We start from the raw sequence: 22,264 nt of genomic DNA on the forward strand, positions 1-22,264 counted from the left end.
ATAATGGGACTGCTGCTTCCTGCCACAGGTCATGGGTCTTGCCTGTGCCAGCCCATTAACCTTAAAGGGATGCTTCTATGCAGTGGACTTCTTGCCTATGGGTCCTGGTCAAGAACACCCCCACTGAAGTCCCAGTCTGTACCACAGCAGCTTTGTCCTCAGCTTCTATCTGTTCAAGATTCCCTACAATCTCAACTCTGGGTCTTGGGACTTCTGATGGCCAAAGATCCAGAAGATCTGGAAGACCAAGAAGAATGTACCTTGGCAGAACTTAACCAGAAGACAGAAGCCTCTTCCAACCCTTATTGAATCACTGGTGATTGTGGTTAATCATCTTTGGAGATTTTTATCACAGAATTCTCTCCATATTACTAAAACAATGTTATCTTCATATTTACTAAAATGGTCTACTTTCCTCCATACCAAGGGACATTGCCTTACCCTCAGTGGCCATCAAGCATCTACATTTTGCATGGATTCCTGTCTAATGTAGAGCCTCTACTTGGAATCCACATCTAGTACATTTTTCATTGTAAACAAAGATCATTTGGATCATGAGATTACACCCTGGAATTGCAGTGCCTATGTGTACTACTCACCACCAAGATAAGTGAGTCTTCCCTATACCCACTTCCACATTCATCTATAAAACCTCTTCCATGCAAATCATCATCTCATAAGTAAAATAGAAAAGCATCAGATCAAACACCTCAACCCTTCATGAACTCAACCAATTTTTATCGAGGCCCTACTAAGTGCCAAACACTGTATTAAATTCTGAGAGTACAAAAAAAAGGGGGAGTGGGGGGAATAGTTACTTCAGTTGATTAGAGTGTGGTATTGATAACACCAAGGTTCAGGGTTTGATACCTGTTACTGGCCAGCTGCCAAAAATAAAAATAAAAAATTAAGTGGATTATAGATGTAAATATAAAATGTAAAACTATAAAACCTTTAGAAACAGGAGAAAATCTTCAGAATCTAGAGCTAGGCAAAGAGTTCTTAGACTTGACACTAAAAGCACAATCCATAAAAGGAAAAATTGATAAATTGGACTTTATCAATATTGGAAACTTTTGTTCAATGACAACCTATGTGAAGAAGATGAAAAGACAAGATATAGACTATGAACAAATATTTGCGAATTATATATTTTTAAAAACAGTAGTACCTAAAATATAAAAACTCTCAAAACACAACAGTAAAAAGACAATCCAATTAGAAAATGGACAAAGATAGGAACAGATATTCAGTGAAGAAGACATACAAATGGCAAATAAGCACATGAAATGATGTTCAGCATCATTAGCCATCAGGGAAATGCAAATTAAAACCACAGAGATATAACTACACACTTGTCAGAAAGGCTAAAGTAAAAAATACGACAATACCAGGGATGCAGAGAAACTGGATCATCCATACATTGCTCGTGGGAATGCAAAATGGTACAGCTACTCTGTTTGGCAGTTTCTTATAAAACTAAACGTGCAATTGTACAACCCAGACATTGCACTCTCTTGGGCATTTATCCAGAAAAAATGAAAGTTTACTTTCTCATAAAAGCCTGTACATGAATGTTCATAGAAGCTTTATTTGTAGTAGCCAAAAACTGGAATCAGCCCAGAAGACTTTCAATAGAGGAATAAACTATGGTACATACATACCATGGAATACAAAATGTTAAACATGTTAAAGCAAAAACCACTGATACACACAACAACTTAGATGAATCACCAGAGAATTATGCTGGGAAAAAAGCCAGTTTCAAAAGGTTATATACTGTAATTCCATTTATATAACATATTTAAAATGACAAAATTTTAGAAGTTGAGGACAGGCTGCTAGGGGTTAGGGATGGGGGCAGGAAGAAGGAGGTGGGGGTGGTTATAAAAAAGGTGACATGAGGGATCCTGTGGGCTTGGAACTATTCAACATCTTGTGATGGGTATGCAGACCTACACAGGTGATAAAATTCTGTAGAACTTAATGCACACACACATACACATATGAAACCAAGTAAAACTAGGAAAATCTGAGTAAGATCAGTGGATTGTATCAATGTCAGTATCCTGGTTGTGATACTATACTATTTAATCATTGGCGTAAACTGGACAAAGTATATAAGGGATCTCTGTATTATTTCTTTTTTTGCTGTTTTTTGGTTTTGTGGGGTTTTTTGGCAGCTGGCTGGTATGGGGATCTGAACCCTTGACCTTGGTGTTATAACACCACACTCTAACCAACTGAGCTAACCGGCCAGCCCTTTGTATTATTTCTTACAACGGCATATGAACCTATAATTATCTCAATGGAAGTTTCAGTTTTAAAAAATGGAGAAAAGGAAAAAAAAAAAAGCAGCATCAGTGCCCTGAGTTAGATCCTAGCCAAACTCTCCTCACTGGCCTAAGGAGACTGGTGGGGAAGAAGACTACACAGGAAGCTATGTCCCTGCTCCCCACCCCAGGTACTACTCTCCCTGCGCATTTTGCTACTGATGAAGCCCAGCGTGCTGTCCCGAGTCAGCCACCAAGTTGCATATGGGCTCCATGAACTCCTTAAGACCAACGCAGCCAACATCCACTCAGGTGATGACTGGGCCACTCTCTTCACGCTGCTGGAGTGCATTGGCTCAGGTGTGAAGCCTCCAGCTGCTCTGCAGGCCACAGCAATGGCTGACGCTCCTGATGCTGGTAAGCTCTTGCCCAGGAATACTCACGCTGGCAGATAAACAGTTATGGCCCCAGGAGTTGGGACAGAAAAACAAAACACAGGTTATTGCATTCAGGTTAAATACCCCTGGCTTCTGCCACCTGCTTTCACAGCTTTCTGTGCCCGCTGGCCAGTACCCATGGGTTAAATAACACAACGGCAAGTAGGCAATGCAGAATGCTATGGAGCCAAGCTTCCTACTGTCCTGAGGACTGTTTTCCCAGAAACTGTGTCCTTGCCACCACCCCCTTCCCCTGACAGCTGCTACTAGATGCCATCAGGAGCCCAAATTAGCCTACTGCCCTATTTGGTCAAGAGAGAAGCTGTCCAGACGATCCTTCAACCCTCTGGTGACAGGGCTGAAAGTAAGCCAGGCCAGAGAGAGGAGAGGCCAGGCCTTAGCACCTTTCTTCTGAGAGACTATATTATCCCTTGTTCCAATGTTTCATCCCTATCCTGACTCTTCCCTGCCGCTGCCTGGCTTAGGGGCCCAGTCAGACAGTGAGCTCCCATCCTACCATCAAAATGACGTCAGCCTGGACCGAGGGTACACTTCCGACTCAGAGGTCTACACTGACCATGGCAGGCCTGGCAAGATGCACCGATCAGCCACAGATGCTGACGTGGTCAACAGTGGTTGGTTAGTGGTAAGTGAGGGTATGGGCAGCGGGTAAGTCTTCCCTCCTTGGCCTGTGGGTAAGAGTCCTAGTCCTCTGAGAGGGCATCAAGAGGTAGACAGGGATCAAGCCTGGGTCTATGTACTTTACAGGTGGGGAAGGACGACATTGATAACTCCAAGCCAGGGCTGGGGCCCAGCCGGCCAGGGCTGGGGCCCAGCCGGCCAGGCCCTTCACCCCTGGTCAATCAATATAGCCTAACGGTAGGGCTGGACCTGGGGCCACACGACACTAAGTCCCTGCTTAAGTGTGTAGAATCGCTGTCTTTCATCGTGCGTGACGCTGCCCACATCACACCTGACAACTTTGAGCTCTGCGTCAAGACTCTCCGCATCTTTGTGGAGGCCAGTCTGAATGGCGGTAGGTCACCTGACGAAGGCAGTTGGGGAGCAGCCATGTGAATATGCAGGGTAGAGGTGGAGAGGGAGAAAAGGCAGGGCATCTGTGCCTGTGGATGTGGAAATGTGACCGGGGTCCGGCTCTCCTCAGGGTGCAAGTTCCAGGAGAAACGTGGCAAGAGTCACAAATATGACAGCAAAGGGAACCGCTTCAAGAAGAAATCCAAGGAGGGCTCAGTGCTTCGGCGGCCTCGAACCTCCAGCCAGCATGTCACTCGGGGCGGGCATAGTGATGATGAAGACGACGAAGGCGTGCCTGCCAGCTACCATACGGTGTCTTTACAGGTCAGTCAGGACGTAAGTATGGCACCCTTTACTTCCTCTCCTCCCCATGCATCTGATACTGGGAGCCTGGGTGGGGCCAGGGAAAGCCAGGGCTGAGAGGATGAGCCCATGCATTCCAGCCCAGGACCTCAGCCACCCCCTTCACACTGTTCTCCTTATCCAAGACCACCTGTAAGTCTTTGTTTGCTTAAGTTTATTTTTAAATTAAGATTTATTTATTTTTTGAATAGGTAATACATGCATATCATACAAAGTTCAAAAGGTTAAACTATTTTTTTTTTTTCCTTTTTGTCTTTTTTCGTGACCGGCAACGGATCGCAACCTTCAGTGTCGCGCCCATACCGGACCGGGACCGGCCGCGGGATCGCAACCCTTGGTGTTGCTCCCGCCCCTCGCTCAGCCAGTGAGTGGCCGGTCTGCATGTGGGATCCGAACCCTCGGCGGGAGCGCTGCCGCGCTCCCAAGCACCGCACTCTACCAAGTGCGCCGCTTGGGAAGCGTGGGGGCGCTCCCGCCAAGGGCTCGGATCCCACATGCAGACCGGCCACTCACTGGCTGAGCGAGGGGCGGGAGCAACACCGAGGGTTGCGATCCCGTGGCCGGTCCCGGTCCGGTATGGGCGCGACACTGAAGGTTGCGATCCGTTGCCGGTCACGAAAAAAGACAAAAAGGAAAAAAAAAAAAAAAAAAAAAAAAGTAAGTTTTCATTCCATTCCTGTTCCCAGCTGCTAAGTTTCCTTCACTCAAGGCAACCACTGTCACCAGTTTCTTGTCTATCCTTCCTGAGTTACTGTGTGTGTATTCAAGGCATATAAAATTTGTTTTATGAGCAGACTTTATATCACTAAATAAATGGAGAACCAATTGCTTTAAATAGGGTAATCACGGAAAAATTATGAAAATAAAAAATTATTTAATCTGGCCAGACACTGTTGCCCATCAGAGCCTCTGAGCCTGAGGTTTGCTTTCTGTTTTTAAAACGAGATTAAGAAGATGAGGCTTTCTCTGTCATCAGAAGGTGTGAAATAAAATTGAAAGGAAAGTACTGGGCTGGCCGGTTGGCTTAGTTGATAGAGAGCATGATGCTGACAACAAGGTCAAGGGTTTGGATCCCCATACCAGCCAGCCACCAAAAAAAAGGACAAAGAAAAGAAAGTATCTTTCTCACCGAGTAATTCAGTGGAGTTAAATACTGAATCCACACATCTCCTAAAGTGTACTCTACCATGAGTAATACCTGACTTTGTAAAACACAGGCCCAAACTGAAGCAACTCGCTCATCCAGTCGAGGAAAAGGGAGTAGTGAGAAGGCCTCTTGAGGACTCAGACAGGGACAGTAAGAGGGGTGGGGGGAAGGGGTCCACTAGACCTAGCTCCACTCATGTGCTACCCTCCTGTGATCCCAGTTGCTAGACCTGATGCACACCCTGCACACGCGAGCAGCCTCTATCTACAGCTCGTGGGCTGAGGAGCAGCGCCACCTGGAGACAGGAGGCCGGAAGATTGAAGCGGATTCACGCACCCTCTGGGCCCACTGCTGGTGCCCTTTACTGCAGGGTAAACCTGGGGGAGCAGGCAGGGTAGGGACAGAGGTGGAGCTGGTGCTTGGGGAGCACTTGAAGGATCCCGACCCTGCTCTTGCTCTTAGGCATTGCCTGCCTGTGTTGTGATGCCCGACGCCAAGTACGGATGCAGGCACTGACCTATCTGCAGCGAGCACTACTGGTACATGATCTGCAAAAGCTGGATGCCCTGGAATGGGAGTCATGTTTTAACAAGGTAGGACTTCCTACTGGTCTTAAGATAAAGTTCAAATCCTAAGACAGTGAGCTAGGCAGCCTAAAGAGCCCCTAAAGTGTCTTTAGCCTGCATCACACCTTCCCTCCCACTCTGTGCCCATCCACTCCAGCCCCTGGCTTCCTTGGGGCAAGGCTGCCCAACTGACCCTGCTAGGGAGATATTGGATATTTACCTACCAGGTGCTGTTTCCTTTACTGACCAAGCTCTTGGAGAACATCAGCCCTGCAGATGTAGGTGGGATGGAGGAGACCCGGATGAGGGCTTCCACACTGCTCTCTAAGGTACTGCTCACTACCCCATACCCACCTACTCTCCCTACACCTGACTTTTCCCAAGGAGGGAGGCCAGGGCTTGTGATAGGACCTAGAGATGCAATGTAAGTGCTCAGGACCCCCTGCTGTGGAGACTCAGCAGGAACCAAGGATCTGGGAGGATTTGGGGTTTCAGAGAAATCTGTGATCTAAGATTCCTGTGCAAGATAGGACAGGCTTGCCTCCCAGCCTTGAAGAGAGGTGCAGAAGGCTCCTACACCATCCTCAGCTGAAAGGGGCGGGCTGGTGGGCCATAGGTCTTCCTGCAGCACCTGTCTCCGCTGTTGTCACTCTCTACCTTTGCGGCTCTCTGGCTCACCATCCTGGACTTCATGGACAAGTACATGCATGCAGGCTCCAGTGACTTACTGGTATGTTCTACTTCATCTCAATTCCCACTACCTTTCTCCTCTCCTACCTGCTGGGAAGATTTGCTGTTTCCCCCTTGGTAACCACCTTCCCATTGCCATCCTCCCCCGTGCCCTTTTCTATTCTCATGGTCCTGCTGCTGCCTGCAGTCGGAGGCCATCCCTGAGTCTCTGAAGAATATGCTCCTGGTGATGGACACAGCGGAGATTTTCCACAGTGCAGATGCACGAGGAGGCAGCCCCTCAGCCCTCTGGGAGATCACCTGGGAGCGCATTGACTGTTTTCTGCCCTACCTACGAGATGAACTCTTCAAGCAAACTGTCATTCAGGGTAGAGAACGTCCCAGCTTTATCAAAAGAGTCCCCAGAGCTGAATTAGTTCTCTCTGCCCTAGGTCGGTGGAAAGACTGGTGGGTAGCCAGGGCTCTGCTGGAAGGAAAAAACTAAGACTTGCCATCTGGATTCTCTACCCTCCTTAGATCCCATGCCCATGGAGCCTCATGGTCAAAAACCTCTGGCCTCGGCCCACCTGACTCCTGCTGCTGGTGACACCAGGACATCTAGCCATCCACCTCCCCCAGAGATGCCCTCTGAGCTGGGAGCCTGTGGTGAGTCCCTCTGGGCTATCCTACTGGATGTTTGGCAAGAAGCAGGAAACCCAAGAGGAGGCCCAGGGTAGCTTGGGATTGGTGTTGAGCATAGGCTGTGAGCCAGGGGGAAAGAGGCAACCAGAGACTCCTATATGCCTGCTTTTCATATGGTAGATGGCTGTGATCCAGCTATGAGCTAGCTGCTTGAGATTTGCAGGCTTGTGAGCAGAAGGCTAGATCAGGGACTTAGAGTGAATACGAGAGGTTGCCCTTCAGCGATTGTGGTAAAGACCAGACCAAACTTAACCTAACAAGGGGTACAACAAAGGAGGTGGAGGGTAGATATAAGGTAGCTAAACATTGAAATGAAATTCAAGAGGAGATTCCCAACATTTTAGCCTGAGAAGGACCATTTTGTTCACAGGAATTGGGAGGAACAGAGTTTCGGTAAATGACCTGGGGAATGTCAGAGCTGTCCTGTGCCAGTAAGAGAGTCTGATTTCTTCACCTTGCTCTCTTTACAGACTTTGAGAAGCGCGAGGGTCCTGGAGCTACCAGCAGCTCCTCCGGATCCCCAGTGGCCTCTAGCCCCAGCAGGCTGAGCCCTACCCCAGACGGGCCTCCACCCTTGACTCAGCCCCCACTGATCTTGCAGCCCTTGGCCTCCCCACTGCAGGTGGGCGTGCCACCCATGACTTTGCCCATCATCCTCAACCCCGCGCTCATTGAGGCCACCTCACCAGTGCCCCTCCTGACCACACCCCATCCCACAGACCCTATGCCCACATCTGAGGTCAACTAAGGCAGGCCCTCAGAGATCAGGACCAGTGCTTCTCATGAGGCTATCCCAGCCCCTTTCCAGCATCCCAGGAGCCACAAATTCTTCAGGTCCAGTCTGAGCTACTGTTGCTGCCAATTGGATAGAGACCTGAGAAAGAGAACTTTTATAGCCCCTGCTGGGACCCACAATCAGACTGCAGGACCTTCTTCCTCCTTTGCTCTCCATTCCTGGGATCCAACCTGAAAACACACTTGGGTATCACCTGCAGCATCTGCCTCCAACCTGGCAGTTCTGGGGAGGCGTCACTGTGCCAACCCTGCAGTGCCCACCAGTGGGCCCCTCCTGCCCATGGTTAGGCATTGAGAGCAAAGCCCAACCATTCTGCACTTTGTTTCCCTCTCCCATCCTGCTTCCATCAGCCCTGGGCCACCTCCTCCAGTTCTTCCTCTTCTATTAATTAGTTGGTCAGTTTGGAGAGTTGACTGGCACCATGGAGGGTGGGCAGGTGGGGCCAGACAGTGGGAACTGCCCACAGGAGCTTGTACATATGGAAAAACATGACAACAAAGGACTTTTTATGATATAATAAATGTCTTAGTACCAACATCATTGCCTTTCTCTCCAGTCTCCTTCCTGAGCTTGTGAGTCAGGGCACCATGTTATTGGGATGCCCAGCTTGGGCCTTGCATGAACAGAGGTAAAATAAGGCTGAGCCTACCCACTGTCTGGCTACCTGGCCCCCAGCCAGATGCTAGGACCATGGTCAGGATTCCTTCACCACTGCTCCTGCCCCCTACCACTGCCATAGCAGTGCGCCCCCATCACTAGAGATGTGCCAGGGGCTTGGGTAGTTGTCCTCTTCCATAACCACTCCAAGGGAGACACCTGAGACAGCCTGGATGGGGGTCAGAGGGAAAATGATTCAGAGCTGAGTGGCAGTTATTCAGAAGTCTTCCCTCAGATGTGCCTCAGTCTGAGAGCACAAAGGCATCCATGGGGTTTAGGAGATGGAGTGGGCATCTTGCCCACAGCTGGAATCACGTGTGTCTGGGCACAGGGCATTCATTTTGGCCCCAAACTGAAGAGGGACAATTTTTCCCTGCCCCATAGCCTCCATCCACTCCAGTCACTGCAGCATGACTGGAGGACCCCCTACCCTGCATTCCCTTTGCATCAGGATAATACAGGTGGGAGTGTGCTTGGGGCAGGCAGCATGGCCTCTGCAGGGCTGAGGTGCTGAGGGTGGGATTCAGAATGCTATGTATTAAGCTTTCCCATGTGAAGCCATCATCTTGGCTTCCTCCTCCACAATGGTGCCTTCCTCCTCCTGGGGGACAGAGGAGAGCGGGACCCTATTGTACTACCAGTGGGCCTCCCTCAGGGAGAGCTGGGGCACTCACTGTCTACACTGGGAACCAGCTGACTGTATTATCCTTCAGCACCTTGGGCTTCCCTCTGCTCACCAATGCCACATTCCTGGAAGTTTGGATCTTTGTAAGTGCCTCTATCAGGTATAGGAATGGGAACCTTGGAAATAGGAACAGCCTGAGGTGGAAAAATACTAAGACATGAAACCTGAAGCTCCTAGGTGAGTTTCTCCCTTTTCCCTTCCTTCTTCCCCAAGTCCAGCCTGGTTTCCACACTAACCAGAAGCCTTGCCCAATCCTACCCCTGGGAAAATTCTGAGGAGCAGAGGGCATTGTGGGTAAGTACAGAAAGGCCTGGATCATAGACAACTGGATAGTAGGGCTCTAGGCCTCAGCTATGGTGTCTCTGTTCTACCATTTGAACCCCATAAACTCTGCCTTTAGAAGCCTCCATGTGTCTCCTTTTGGGGGAAATATGAGGGTACCTCAAAAAGATTGAGGGCCAGCCCGGTGGCGCACTCGGTAGAGTGCGGCGCTTGGGAGTGTGGTGGCGCTCCCGCCGAGGGTTCGGATCCCATATAGAGACCGGTCCGCTCACTGGTTGAGCACGGTGCGGGCGTGACACTGAGGGTTGTGATCCCGTTGCCGGTCCCGGTATGGGCGCGACACCGAGGGTTGCGATCCCGTTACCGGTCACGAAAAAAGACAAAAAGGAAAAAAAAAAAGATTGAAAAAACAACTGAAAATACAAATCTTTCCATAGAACTTAATTTTTTAATTTTTTTCTTTCATTTCTTTTTTTTTTCCATGAACTTTTTGAAGACCCCCTTGTACTGTTGGCTGTTGAAGGCCATCCTATGAACAAAGGAATAGGACAACTTTATGTCCCTCAATTGATCTCAAAAAATTACGAAAGAAGCTGGAACAAGTGCAAATGGACCCTCTCCCTGTTGGGCAGCAAAGAAAAACATTTGCCGGAAGTCTCATTCTGTTATAAAAAGAGCAGCTAATATAGGCATGACTTGTGTTGTTGACAATGTCCTCTCTTAGAAGGCAAAGGAAGCTACAAGAGGAACTAATACTCAGGCCTTAATTCTGACCAACAGAAGAATGACTTGGTAATGTGGAAGTGATAAAACCTTGGGGGAAAGTAATAGTATAGTCCAGAGGGAAATGCTGGTCTTTATGACATCTCCCACCAGAACTAGGAGGCAAATTTCAAAAAGTCCAGAGGAAAGCTAGAGATGGTTCCATGACCTAAGACCTTAACACAGAGAAATGCTATTGTTACAGCACCTATATGTGTCAGTATTAAGTGCATTGCTCTAACCTTTTAGAGGTATTTTTCCCCCTATAGATGAGGCTACAGGTTCAGAGAGGCCAAGTCACAGGAAGTTAGGGAACTGGGAATCAGACGCGGGTCTGTCTCACTCTAAACCTCATGTTCTTTCCAATGACACTTCTTCCATTCAAAAGTAGTAGTGGTGATGTGCAGAAACCCTCGAAAGCTGAATATATTTTCTGTAGCTTCTCATGAGAAACAAAAGGTTGAGCATCTGAAGAAAAAGGCTATTACCCGGTGAGCTCAGAATTTAGTAGTTTATGAAAACTGGAAAGAGATGCACACAACCAAGAATAAATGTGAATTTTCTGAACACATAATGATATGAGGAAGGATGAATTACAGGGTGAGCTATAATGGGCACACACACGCACACACCCCAAAAGTGCTAGGAACAACAAAAAATGCAGTTATTATAGCCATGGGCATTTACCTTTGCTCAGAGATTACTGGTTGGAAGACAAGTGGCTGTGAGAAAACAGAACCACTCAGGCCCTGGGCTTCAGTTAAGAAGGAGCTTTAGTTCAAGTAAACAGTTGGTCACCTCCCATCCTTGAAATATTCTTCACTCTGCTTCTGAGACACCAGTTTTTCTTGGTTCTCCACCTCACTGGCTATGCCTTTTTTAACTGACTCTGTTGACTCCTCATCTCCACAGCCTCTGAAAGTTAGAATGCCCCGAGTTCAATCCTTCAGTACTCAAATCCTTTCTCTATACTCACTCGGTGGGTGATGTTGTCCACTGTCAAAGCTTTATATTTTTTTTTAACTTTTTTGGCAGCTGGCCGGTACGGGGATCTTGGTGTTGTCAGCACCACATTCTCCCAAGTGGACTAACTGGCCAGCCCTTGTCAAAGCTTTAAATACCATCCGTTATACTAACTTTACGCCCAACTCTCATCTTTCCACGCTGAGCCTGACCGCTCCTCTAACACCAGACTCATATCCACCTGCCCCTCAATATCTCTGCTTGTGAGGCTCATAAGCATCTCAAAGTATAATAAATTTAACAGGAAAAATTCTAGATTACCCTCTAACAAATATGCTCCTCCCCGTCTGCCCCACGTCACTAAAAGACAACTCCATTCTTCCAGGTTCTTAATGGCAAGAACCTCTCTTTTCTCACATCCTATATCCAATCCTCAACAAATCTTGTTGCTTCTATCTTTAGCTCTACTTAGAACGTGATGAATTCTCACCACCCTCACCCACTACTACCTAGGTCGAAGCCACCATCTATCAAACTACTGGTATCTCTCCTTCATCCTAGTTCCCTGCATTATATACTCTACTCTCCACGCAGCAGCCAGATGGATCCTCTTAAGACACATCATACCATTTTCATCCCACAAGCTCAAAACCCTTCAATGGCTCTCCAGCTCCTTCATAACAAAATCCAAAGTTCTTACTTTAGTCCACCTACCTAACCTTCTTGATCTTCCTCAAATATGCCAAACACACTCGTATCAGACCTTTGCCCTGCTGGTTCCTCCACCTGGAATGCTCTTCCTCCAGATATTCCATATGATTCACTCCCTCACTTTTTTCAAATCACGGTTCAAATGTTACCTCATCAGAGGGACCTTCCCTGGCTGCTGTCTAGAAAACCCTTGTCACTCTCTATCCCCTTACCTACCTAATTTTTCTCTGAAGCATTTATCACCAACTCACATATTACACATCTATTTGATGTTTGTCTGCAAGCAGGGACATTCCAGATTAGGCTCTCACTATTTATTGGTGAGTAAATGGAACAAATTGACAGTGCATCCGCTCTTGGCCAGGCATTGTGCTAGGGTTGAGTGGAGAAACAGAGATGATCATAAGGTTGAAAATTAGTGAAACAAACAATTAAGAGGCTTCTTAAGCCCAGATAAATGAGGCTATAGAGACTAACAATAAACTATTCTGACTTAGTTAAAAATCCCCAGGCTAACATGCATTGCAAATTGTTGGAGCTGACAGATGAGTACATGGGTTACTAAACTATTCTCTCCACTCTTTATACATTCGGAATTTTCTATAATAAAGGTTTTGTTTTGATCTTCAGATCAATTACAGCCGAGAATCTTGAACTAAAATAGCTCAACCCCTAGGGCTGCTTTTAGAGGTGCTGTGGAGACCAGAAGAATTCATGCCAATTTCAGCCAGTGGTTTATGAGCACTTTGAAAGGACAGTCATGATCAATGGCAACCAGCACATAGTCACTATGTTAGAGTTTAGCAAGCTAACCTTATTCCATTTTAACTTAAGAGTTAAGAATCCGATTTGCCAGGAAAATATTGCTGGATTTCAGCAAATTGTTTGGCAGCATCTTATGATGTTTGCTTGAGAGGCCCATAGGAAGATGGAAAGGCCTGTTTTGTTTTAAATGAATTTAGGGAAAAGAATTTAAGGGAAAGAGCTTCATCCTGGAGTCAACAGTCTGGGTTTGAATCCTGGCTCTGTCCTGTCTAGCCGCGTGTTTGGTTGTGCTTCTTCACCTCTCTGAGCCTTAATTTCTCCATCAGTAAAGTAAGGGTAATATTTACCTCCTAAGGTTTTGGGGAGGGAGGAAGGATAAGAACTTATACTAAAGTACCCTAACATATTACCTGGCACATTATATTTGCAGGCAGGATGAAGAGGCGAGAGAAGTAGGAAACAGAGAGCCCAACGCGAGAGCCATAATTGTCTCTCTTTACCTAGTGCTAGTGCAGGCCTGTAATCCGTTGTTACGAAGGTGGAGGCAAGTTGTAGGAGAGACCTTGTTCTACCACAAGCCTAAGGGAGGACGACTCCAGCATGGCACCTGCTAGAGAAACACCACCACCCAGAGAGGTCCAGCCACGGAGTCAGGGTCTGGTAAATTCCTGTCCTGGTCTTACCGCCACTGGAAGTGTTCAAGTGGAAGTTGGAAAGTATATAAGAGGCGATTTCCTACAGCAGAGGAAGTCTGCACTACTTAGACTTTGGACGCCTTTTCAATTCTAATATTCCAGATCTCCGTGACGGATGAACGAGGCCTGTGTTTCCCAGATAAACGCTTCGTTTCCCTTCCTCCACGCAGAGCTCCCGTACTTCGGTCAGCCGTCTAACCCCGGTCCTCTGTGAACCTACCACTTACAGAGTAAGTTTTAGGTCTGGATCGCCTCTTCCCAGAGCCGTGAGACTGAGCGACAGAGGAGAACCCGGGGCCGTACGGAGTCTCCAAGGAGGCCACCAGATGGCGCCCTGGGACCGACCGCAAGATCAACTTCCTTCTTCTTCCCCTAATTCTTCCCGGCAGCGGAGCCCGGGTCCGGGCTGGGGACCAGAGTGCTGGGGCCCGCTGGCTTCCCCCTGGGGTTCCCCAGCTTCAGAGGTAGCCAAGCGTTAGGTGCCGCAAAAGCCGAGTAGCAGCGGGGGCTCCCAACCGTCTGGGGGAGGCCTGGGCGGGTGAAGAGACCGGAGCCGGACCCCTCGGCTGGGGGTGGCGCTCAGTCAGTGAGTCCCGCCTCGGGCGGGTCCCCTGGCCAGAGCTCGCCCGGCCGACTGTCGTCCTAACTCACTGCGCGAACCATTCCCCTCCAAGGGGCGCGCCTGAATCGCTGCGGGTTGGTTGAGCGAGTCCCCGAGTTAAACTTTCAGCCAATGAAAGAGGACAGGAGGCGTGACGCACGGAAACGTCACGGGAATTCCCCCCTCCGGGGGGCCGAAAAGGGGCTTTCCCGGCTGGAGTCCCGGTGGCTGGAGAGGTGTCGCGACCCGTCCGAGGCGGGTCGGGCGCGGAGAGAAGCCGGAACCAGAGTCTCCGCCACGGTGAGTGGCCGGGTTCAGACCCCTGGGTGGCCGGGACCCGGAGAAGGGCGGGAGGAGGGCCTTTAACTAACCGCGCCCCGGCCGGAGAGCAGCAGATGCACACATCCGGAGAGCGCGCACACGAACAAGACACACGGACACACGTCGACATCCTAGGCCCGCGTGCGCACAGCTGCCAGCGTCCGTGCAGTCGGACCCGCACAAACAAGTACACGCAGACGGGCTCACCCGTGCACCAGTGCCTGGACCCACACACGCCCTTCACGCACAAACTCCAATATATGCTCTAACGCCCGTGCCCTTACACATCAAGACATGCACGGACATTGACCCACACTGAGAAGCTCGGCGACTCACCTGAGTACAGATGTGCTCACTTGCACACGCATGTTAACGCCACGCACGCACAACATGCACCCAAGCACTAGGGCCGAAACACACTTGTGCAGCTGTGACGGAGACACGCACACGGGGTGGGGGCGCGCTGGGGTCTGCCGTCTCCTGGGCACCCAGAGCCGGTGCAGTGTGGGGACCAACGGCTGTAGCGAAGTTTCCGGGGGAGGGAAAAGAGGAGTCTATGCCAAGGAGGCACACCTCTTCTCCCCCAGCCTCGCGGCCCCAGAGTCACGCTTTTGGGGTAGAACCCCGGGGCCCCCCACTGGGAAGAGCCCCCGCCTACAGGCCATTCGAAGAGAAGGCCCTCCGACAGCAGGAATATCCCCCCAAAAGCCCCCGGGGTGATTCAGCCGTGGCCTCCCTCCCGGCAGAAAATCCCAAGGTTGCTCCAGGATGGGGGAGGGGAGGGTGGGAGGCGGGAAGCGGACCTGGGCCTGGACTGCGAGCCTCCCCCGACATGAAAGACCCTGCTCCGCAGGCGCCTGCCCTGAGGGAGGAGGGGGCCAACTCCAGCGGGGGCTTCCCTGACTCTCGTCGCCGCTCCGCCAGCGGAGCCGCAGCCGGAGCCCGAAAGCGCCGAGGGCCTCCCTCCCCTCCCGCCGCGGGGGGCGGGGCCGGTGGCGTCATTTCCAGGCCCGCCTCCTCCAGCCCCGCCTCCCCCTGGTATTTTCGGGACTTTCCTAATCTGCTATAACTTTCCTGCCCCTTCCACCGCCCAGCCCAGCTCCGGATCTCGCCCTCCGCCGGATCTCCCCCGCCACACCAGGACGGGAGGCGGGAAGCGGACCTGGGCCTGGACTGCGAGCCTCCCCCGACATGAAAGACCCTGCTCCGCAGGCGCCTGCCCTGAGGGAGGAGGGGGCCAACTCCAGCGGGGGCTTCCCTGACTCTCGTCGCCGCTCCGCCAGCGGAGCCGCAGCCGGAGCCCGAAAGCGCCGAGGGCCTCCCTCCCCTCCCGCCGCGGGGGGCGGGGCCGGTGGCGTCATTTCCAGGCCCGCCTCCTCCAGCCCCGCCTCCCCCTGGTATTTTCGGGACTTTCCTAATCTGCTATAACTTTCCTGCCCCTTCCACCGCCCAGCCCAGCTCCGGATCTCGCCCTCCGCCGGATCTCACCCGCCACACCAGGACGAGCGGCTGGAGGAGATCAGACCCTCCCCCAAATCTGGGCCCCCCCTCTCCTGCCCATTCCCGTCCTGATCTGTCCCCGTCTCTCCCCCCGCCATCCCCCCCCCACTTTAGGCAGGCGCCTACAACTCTAGGAAGCAGAACCCGGCCGGAGCCACCAGAAAGAGCCGGGCCTAGCCCAGAGACATGAACAGTTGCTACGACCCAGTGAGTCACGCCGCCCGGCCCTGAAGCTAGCCGGCTGCCCCCTGTACCTGTCTGTCTGTCCACCAGAGCCCCCTCCCCTCCCTTGCACCTGTGGCCCCCAGGTTATCTCAGTCAGCCTGTCAGTCTGTCTGTCTGCAAACTCTGCTTCCAAAAGAAGTTTTCTCATGGGCCTGGGGAGAAGGGGCATTACTAAGGGGCTAGAGCTGAGAGGTGGTGGGCTCGGTGGGAGGCTCAGAATCGGCTGCCACCCCAAGTCTGTCTCCAAACCAGGGTCTGGATGGCGTCATTGAATATGATGATTTCAAATTCGACCCTTCCATTGTGGAGCCCAAGGAGCCGGCCCCAGAGACAGGTCAGTAAGCCCCCAACCTCCTTTTTTTATTTTAGCAGCTGGCTCATATGGGGGTCCGAACCCTTGACCTTGGTGTTACAACACCATGCTCTAACCAGCTGAGCTAAGCAGCCAGCCCCCTTTGTCTTAGAGGGAAGCAGGGGAGAACATGTGCCCTCCACCTGGGGGCATGGGCTGGGAGATCCTGGCTCAGCAATGCCCCTCTGTTCCCAGCTGATGGCCCCTACCTGGTGATTGTGGAACAGCCTAAGCAGGTGAGTGAACAGAAGAATGGTGTGGGGCGGCTTCAGCTTTGGGGGCAGATGGGGTAGTTGTGGCTGGGTGGCCACTGGGTGTGGGGTGGGGAATCCCTGTTGAAGGAGGTCACTGGGGGTTGGATGGTTGGCTGCTGTTGATCACAGTAGTGTGGTTATGGCTCAGGGCAATCACTATGGTCACTACTGGCCAGTCTGTGGCTGGCTAGGGTGGTCTCTCCTGATCACAATATCACTGTGCCCTCGGACCTTCAGCGAGGCTTCCGATTTCGATATGGCTGTGAAGGCCCCTCCCATGGAGGACTGCCAGGTGCCTCCAGTGAGAAGGGCCGGAAGACCTATCCCACTGTCAAGGTAAGCCAGAGTGGTGCTGGAGGGTAGACTAGTGGACACCATGTCCAGGTGCACTACTGACAGCCCCTGCCCCTCCCAGATCTGTAACTACGAGGGACCAGCCAAGATCGAGGTAGACCTGGTAACGCACAGCGACCCACCTCGTGCTCATGCCCACAGCCTGGTGGGCAAGCAGTGCTCGGAGCTGGGGATCTGCGCCGTGTCTGTGGGGCCCAAGGACATGACTGCCCAGTAGGTGCCCCCTCCCTCTGGTGCCCACTGTTATGCCCCCTCAATGCCTGCCAGTCCTAGTCCCCAGCCCACCTCTGTGAGCTTAGCATCTGACCAAGGGGAGAGACTTAGGTTGGCCCCAGAACCCAAGGGTCCAAGTATAAACTAGAACAGCTTCCTTAAGGAAGTAGAGTGAGCTGAGCCCTGGCAGTGGGGAGGGGCCACAGGAGGAAAGAATTGCATGGGCAAAGGCCTCTGACTCTTCCTCCTCCCCAGATTTAACAACCTGGGCGTCCTGCATGTGACCAAGAAGAACATGATGGAGATTATGATACAAAAGCTTCAGAGGCAGCGGCTCCGCTCCAGGCCCCAGGGCCTTACAGGTATGGGGCAGGGGGAGTCATGGGAGGTGCTCATGGAAGGAGCAGGGAAGGAGGAGCCCAGGGGTCACACGTATGCCCGCTCTCCAGAGACCGAGCGGCGGGAGCTGGAGCAGGAGGCCAAGGAGCTGAAGAAGGTGATGGATCTCAGCATTGTGAGGCTGCGCTTCTCTGCCTTCCTTCGAGCCAGTGATGGCTCCTTCTCCCTGCCTCTGAAGCCAGTTATCTCCCAGCCCATCCACGACAGCAGTGAGTATCCTAAGCAGGTGGGGTGCCAAGGCCTGGGTACCAGAGGGAGCAGGAGGGGCAGCCTCAAGCTGTGGAGTCAGATAGGCCTGGGTTTGAACCTAGCCCTGCCGAGTAGAGCTGAGTGATCTTTAGCAAGTCATTTCCCCTCTCTGAGGATTGCTTCTGTCTTTGGTAAGTGAGGATACTAGTAGTTCCTGCACCTTCTGGGTTTGTCGAAATGATGAATACAAAGCACCTGGCTCCAAAAATGTGGCCACGGCTATTATGTCTTCTCAACTAATCCATATCCCACCCCCATAGAGTCTCCGGGGGCCTCAAACCTGAAGATTTCTCGAATGGACAAGACAGCCGGCTCTGTGCGGGGTGGAGATGAAGTTTATCTGCTTTGTGACAAGGTGCAGAAAGGTGAGGCTAGCACCTAGACTGGGAGCCAGGGACACTGGGTGTAAGATTGGGGACCGGGACAGCTCCAGTATAAATGGCCCTGCAGATTCCACCAGGAGCTGTGGCCAAGTTTCAGTTTTCCCTGTAGATGACATTGAAGTTCGATTCTATGAGGATGATGAGAATGGCTGGCAGGCCTTTGGGGACTTCTCTCCCACAGATGTTCATAAACAGGTACCCAGGGGCCAGGACCCAGGTTAGGAGGTGGGATTAGGTGAAGACTTCACTGACACCCAGTGTCCCCCTCTCCCCCAGTATGCCATTGTGTTCCGGACACCTCCCTATCACAAGATGAAGATTGAGCGGCCTGTAACCGTGTTCCTGCAACTGAAACGCAAGCGTGGGGGGGATGTCTCTGACTCCAAACAGTTCACCTATTACCCTCTGGTGGAAGGTGGAGCTGGGCTTAGGGCCCCAGGGGGCTGGAGAGGGACTGGACTGGGCTGGGGGTTCCTAAGAACTCGATCAGGGGATCCATGAGCCAAGTCGGGTGGGGAGGGTCCTAGGAGGTGGTTCCTAGAGGCCAGTCTGAGGGTTTTCTGGGGAAGTGCCCCTGAGGCACGACCCACGAATTGGGGTTTTAACATCCCATTTCTCTCTGCCTCCAGACAAGGAGGAGGTGCTGCGGAAGCGGAGGAAGGCCTTGCCCACCTTCTCCCAGCCCTACGGGGGTGGCTCCCACATGGGTGGAGGCTCTGGGGGCTCGGCTGGGGGTTACGGAGGAGCTGCAGGAGGAGGTGAGGGGGTGCTGCTGGTGGGGAGGGGGTGCTGGTGGTGGGAAGGGGATGCAGGAGGGAGGAGTAAAGGGAAGTTGTAGGGGAAGAAATCGGGGAGAGCCCTGGCTGGTGCCTTCTCCCCACAGCCCTGCCTGTACCCACAGGTGGCAGCCTCGGTTTCTTCCCCTCCTCCTTGGCCTACAACCCCTACCAGTCCGGCGCGGCCCCCATGGGTTGCTACCCGGGCGGCGGGGGCGGGGCGCAGATGGCCGCCTCTGCGCCCGGTGTGGATGCCCGGGAGGAAGCAGCCGGGCCGAGCGCGCCCTGCGTGACCTCTCAGTGCGAACCGCAGGCCCCGGAGCTGCTGCATCGAGGTACGGCCTCCGAAATCCGGGCGATCCGGACGCCGGGGATGGGGGCCTAGCCCGCACCCACGCCTCCTGTCACCCTCTGTCGCCCCCAGCCCGGGAGTACAACGCGCGCCTGTTCGGCCTGGCGCAGCGCAGCGCCCGAGCCCTGCTCGACTACGGCATCACTGCGGACGCGCGCGCGCTGCTGGCGGGACAGCGCCACCTGCTGACAGCACAGGACGAGAACGGGGACACGTAGGCTGGCGAAAGGACAGGCGGGAGGCTGGGGATCCTGGACGAGGGCCTGATGGAAGGTCGCGGGGTGGGGGCAGAAGGGGACCAGCAGAGATCCCAGACCCTGGAGTTGGGCAGACCGGGTTTCAAGTCCGGCCTCATTGTTTACTAGTTCTGTTCAAGGTAGTTGATCTCTCCAAACTTAGTTTTGTCCACCATGAAAGGGGCACGGTATTAGTACTTACCTACCTCAGAAGGTGCTGGGAAGGATTTAGTTCAGGTTCAGCGATGTCCCTGGAGATGTTGTAGGTTCCACAGGCCCCACTATGGCGACAGTGGGGTTTTGAGGGCACAGGCTGCTTGGAATGGCCGACCTTGTTAGACCAGGGTCTCACTCCCTAACCCCCAGGCCGCTGCACCTGGCCATCATCCACGGGCAGACCAGTGTCATTGAGCAGATAGCCCATGTCATCTACCATGCTCAGCACCTCGGTGTCGTCAACCTCACCAACCACCTGCACCAGGTGAAGGGTCACCACCTACTGGTGAGGGGGTAGGGGTGGGAAGGCAGGTGGGTCTAAGCCATGTGCGGCTGGCTCACCCTGCCTTTGTCCCCAGACACCCCTGCACCTGGCAGTGATCACTGGGCAGACGAGGGTGGTGAGCTTCCTGCTGCAGGTGGGTGCAAACCCAGCACTGCTAGATCGGCATGGAGACTCAGCTATGCACCTGGCGCTACGGGCAGGAGCTGGTGCCCCTGACCTGCTCCGTGCACTGCTGCAGAGTGGGGCTCCCACTGTGCCCCAACTTTTGCACATGCCTGACTTTGAGGGTGAGTTCCCCACCTCATCTGGACAAGGGAGCAAGGGTGGGGACCAGGGAGGGTAATTGGTGAGTGCCTAAAGTGGACATGAGGTGTCGAGGTCAACTGGTCAGGACTGGTGTAGGGTCCATCTTGGGGTCACAGCTGCAGGCTGAGTATCCTACATCCCTAGGACTGTACCCAATACACCTGGCGGTCCGTGCCCGAAGCCCTGAGTGCCTGGATCTTCTGATAGACAGTGGGGCTGAAGTGGAGGCTGCAGAGCGACAGGGTGGCCGAACAGCCCTGCATCTAGCCACAGAGATGGAGGAGCTGGGGTTGGTCACCCATCTGGTCACCAAGGTGAGACTAAGAATTGTGGAAAGGGTGGGGCCAAGGGTTATAGAGGAACTAAGGATGGTGAAGAGCTTGTGGGGGGGGGGGCCAATGGGACCATGCTATGGCCAACCACTCCCTTGCACCCCACAGCTCCGTGCCAACGTGAACGCCCGCACCTTTGCGGGAAACACGCCCCTACACCTGGCAGCTGGACTGGGATCCCCGACCCTCACCCGCCTCCTTCTAAAGGCTGGTCAGTCCACCCTTAGGGGCATATGAACAGGGCAGGGAGAGGAAAAGGGTGCCTTCCAGTCCCCCAACTTGCAGTCCTTAATGTGGGCCCCCATTTTACCTCCCGATGACTGCCTCCCTCCTCCAGGTGCTGACATCCACGCAGAGAATGAGGAGCCCCTGCACCCATTGCCCTCACCTCCCACCTCTGATAGCGACTCGGATTCCGAGGGGCCCGAGAGGGATACCCAAAGCAGCTTCCAGGGCCACACGCCTCTTGACCTCACTCGCAGTACCAAGGTGAGGCTGCCTAGGGCTAGAAGTACCAGGGAACAGAGCGCCTCCTGGGCATGGGGATGGGGTCCAGAGGATCTGGATTGAAGGATCCCTGGGCTTAAAACTGGGAAGGGAGGTTGGGGCCGGCCCGGTGGCGCACTGGATAGTGCGCCGCTTGGGAAGCCGCGGCGGCGCTCCCGCCCGAGGGTTCAGATCCCACATACAGACCGGTTCCCGCTCGCTGGCTGAGCGAGGTGCGGGAGCAACACCGAGGATTGCAATCCCGTTGCCGGTCCCCGGTCCGGTACGGGGGCAACACTGAGGGTTGCGATCCGTTGCCGGACACGGGAAAAAGACAAAAGACAAAAAAAAAAAAACTGGGAAGGGAGGTAGTTACAGCTGAGACTGTCTCCCCAGGTGAAGACCTTGCTGCTAAATGCTGCTCAGAACACCATGGAGCCTCCCCTGACCCCACCCAGCCCTGTAGGTGAGAACTCATTACTGTCCCCAGACTCTGGACCCCTCCCCCAGAGGCCTTCTGAAGGAGACCTCCCTCTCCCTACCCCTGTTTTCTATCATTGCCCGCAGTGGCCATGTCTGCCTCATCAGGTGACCATGGGAGAAAGGCAGAGTCCAGGTGTCTGTGCTCCTGCCCATCTCTGGAGATAACTGATGTATCTGTGTGTGTGCCACACTCAGGGCCAGGGCTGTCACTTGGGGATACAGCCCTGCAGAACCTGGAGCAGCTGCTAGACGGACCAGAAGCCCAGGGCAGCTGGGCAGAGCTGGCAGAGCGGCTGGGGCTGCGCAGCCTGGTGGACACATACCGGAAGACAGCCTCGCCCAGCGGCAGCCTCCTGCGCAGCTACAAGGTGGGCCACCCCACGCCCTGCCCCAGCCCCCCCACCTTCCTTCCCCCCACCTTCCCCCCACCTT

The 22,264-nt window shown here is 53.0% G+C and overlaps 2 protein-coding genes across 9 annotated transcripts in view; both read left to right on the plus strand.

Moving 5' to 3' along the window:
• GBF1 (golgi brefeldin A resistant guanine nucleotide exchange factor 1) overlaps nt 1–8,528 on the plus strand; it is a 107,327-nt gene extending 98,799 nt beyond the window's left edge. For 4 of the 6 annotated variants that reach the window (XM_008569697.1, XM_008569702.1, XM_008569701.1 and 1 more), the window contains 11 exons: nt 2,465–2,690; nt 3,196–3,356; nt 3,479–3,746; nt 3,876–4,081; nt 5,476–5,626; nt 5,718–5,848; nt 6,049–6,150; nt 6,438–6,551; nt 6,699–6,879; nt 7,028–7,156; nt 7,663–8,528. In XM_008569697.1, coding sequence (XP_008567919.1) covers nt 2,465–2,690; nt 3,196–3,356; nt 3,479–3,746; nt 3,876–4,081; nt 5,476–5,626; nt 5,718–5,848; nt 6,049–6,150; nt 6,438–6,551; nt 6,699–6,879; nt 7,028–7,156; nt 7,663–7,940 — 1,947 coding nt within the window. In that variant the 3' untranslated portion in view covers nt 7,941–8,528. The remainder of the gene's footprint in view (nt 1–2,464; nt 2,691–3,195; nt 3,357–3,478; nt 3,747–3,875; nt 4,082–5,475; nt 5,627–5,717; nt 5,849–6,048; nt 6,151–6,437; nt 6,552–6,698; nt 6,880–7,027; nt 7,157–7,662) is intronic. The other 2 variants (XM_008569699.1, XM_008569700.1) reach the window with 1 other exon arrangement.
• Nucleotides 8,529–16,051: 7,523 nt separating this feature from the next.
• Nucleotides 16,052–22,264, plus strand: part of NFKB2 (nuclear factor of kappa light polypeptide gene enhancer in B-cells 2 (p49/p100)) — a 6,982-nt gene continuing 769 nt past the window's right edge. For 2 of the 3 annotated variants that reach the window (XM_008569703.1, XM_008569705.1), the window contains exons 1-20: nt 16,052–16,137; nt 16,408–16,489; nt 16,703–16,743; nt 16,999–17,097; nt 17,177–17,328; nt 17,584–17,690; nt 17,778–17,936; nt 18,237–18,341; nt 18,469–18,554; nt 18,636–18,774; nt 18,989–19,117; nt 19,261–19,470; nt 19,560–19,701; nt 20,090–20,204; nt 20,299–20,512; nt 20,676–20,845; nt 20,972–21,074; nt 21,201–21,352; nt 21,746–21,815; nt 22,028–22,200. In XM_008569703.1, coding sequence (XP_008567925.1) covers nt 16,117–16,137; nt 16,408–16,489; nt 16,703–16,743; nt 16,999–17,097; nt 17,177–17,328; nt 17,584–17,690; nt 17,778–17,936; nt 18,237–18,341; nt 18,469–18,554; nt 18,636–18,774; nt 18,989–19,117; nt 19,261–19,470; nt 19,560–19,701; nt 20,090–20,204; nt 20,299–20,512; nt 20,676–20,845; nt 20,972–21,074; nt 21,201–21,352; nt 21,746–21,815; nt 22,028–22,200 — 2,469 coding nt within the window. In that variant the 5' untranslated portion in view covers nt 16,052–16,116. Of the gene's footprint in view, nt 16,138–16,407; nt 16,490–16,702; nt 16,744–16,998; nt 17,098–17,176; nt 17,329–17,583; nt 17,691–17,777; nt 17,937–18,236; nt 18,342–18,468; nt 18,555–18,635; nt 18,775–18,988; nt 19,118–19,260; nt 19,471–19,559; nt 19,702–20,089; nt 20,205–20,298; nt 20,513–20,675; nt 20,846–20,971; nt 21,075–21,200; nt 21,353–21,745; nt 21,816–22,027; nt 22,201–22,264 lie in introns of those variants that run through there. The other variant, XM_008569706.1, reaches the window with a different exon arrangement.

Source organism: Galeopterus variegatus, unplaced genomic scaffold (assembly GCF_000696425.1).
Source record: "Galeopterus variegatus unplaced genomic scaffold, G_variegatus-3.0.2 Scaffold525, whole genome shotgun sequence".
Taxonomy (NCBI): Eukaryota; Metazoa; Chordata; class Mammalia; order Dermoptera; family Cynocephalidae; genus Galeopterus; species Galeopterus variegatus.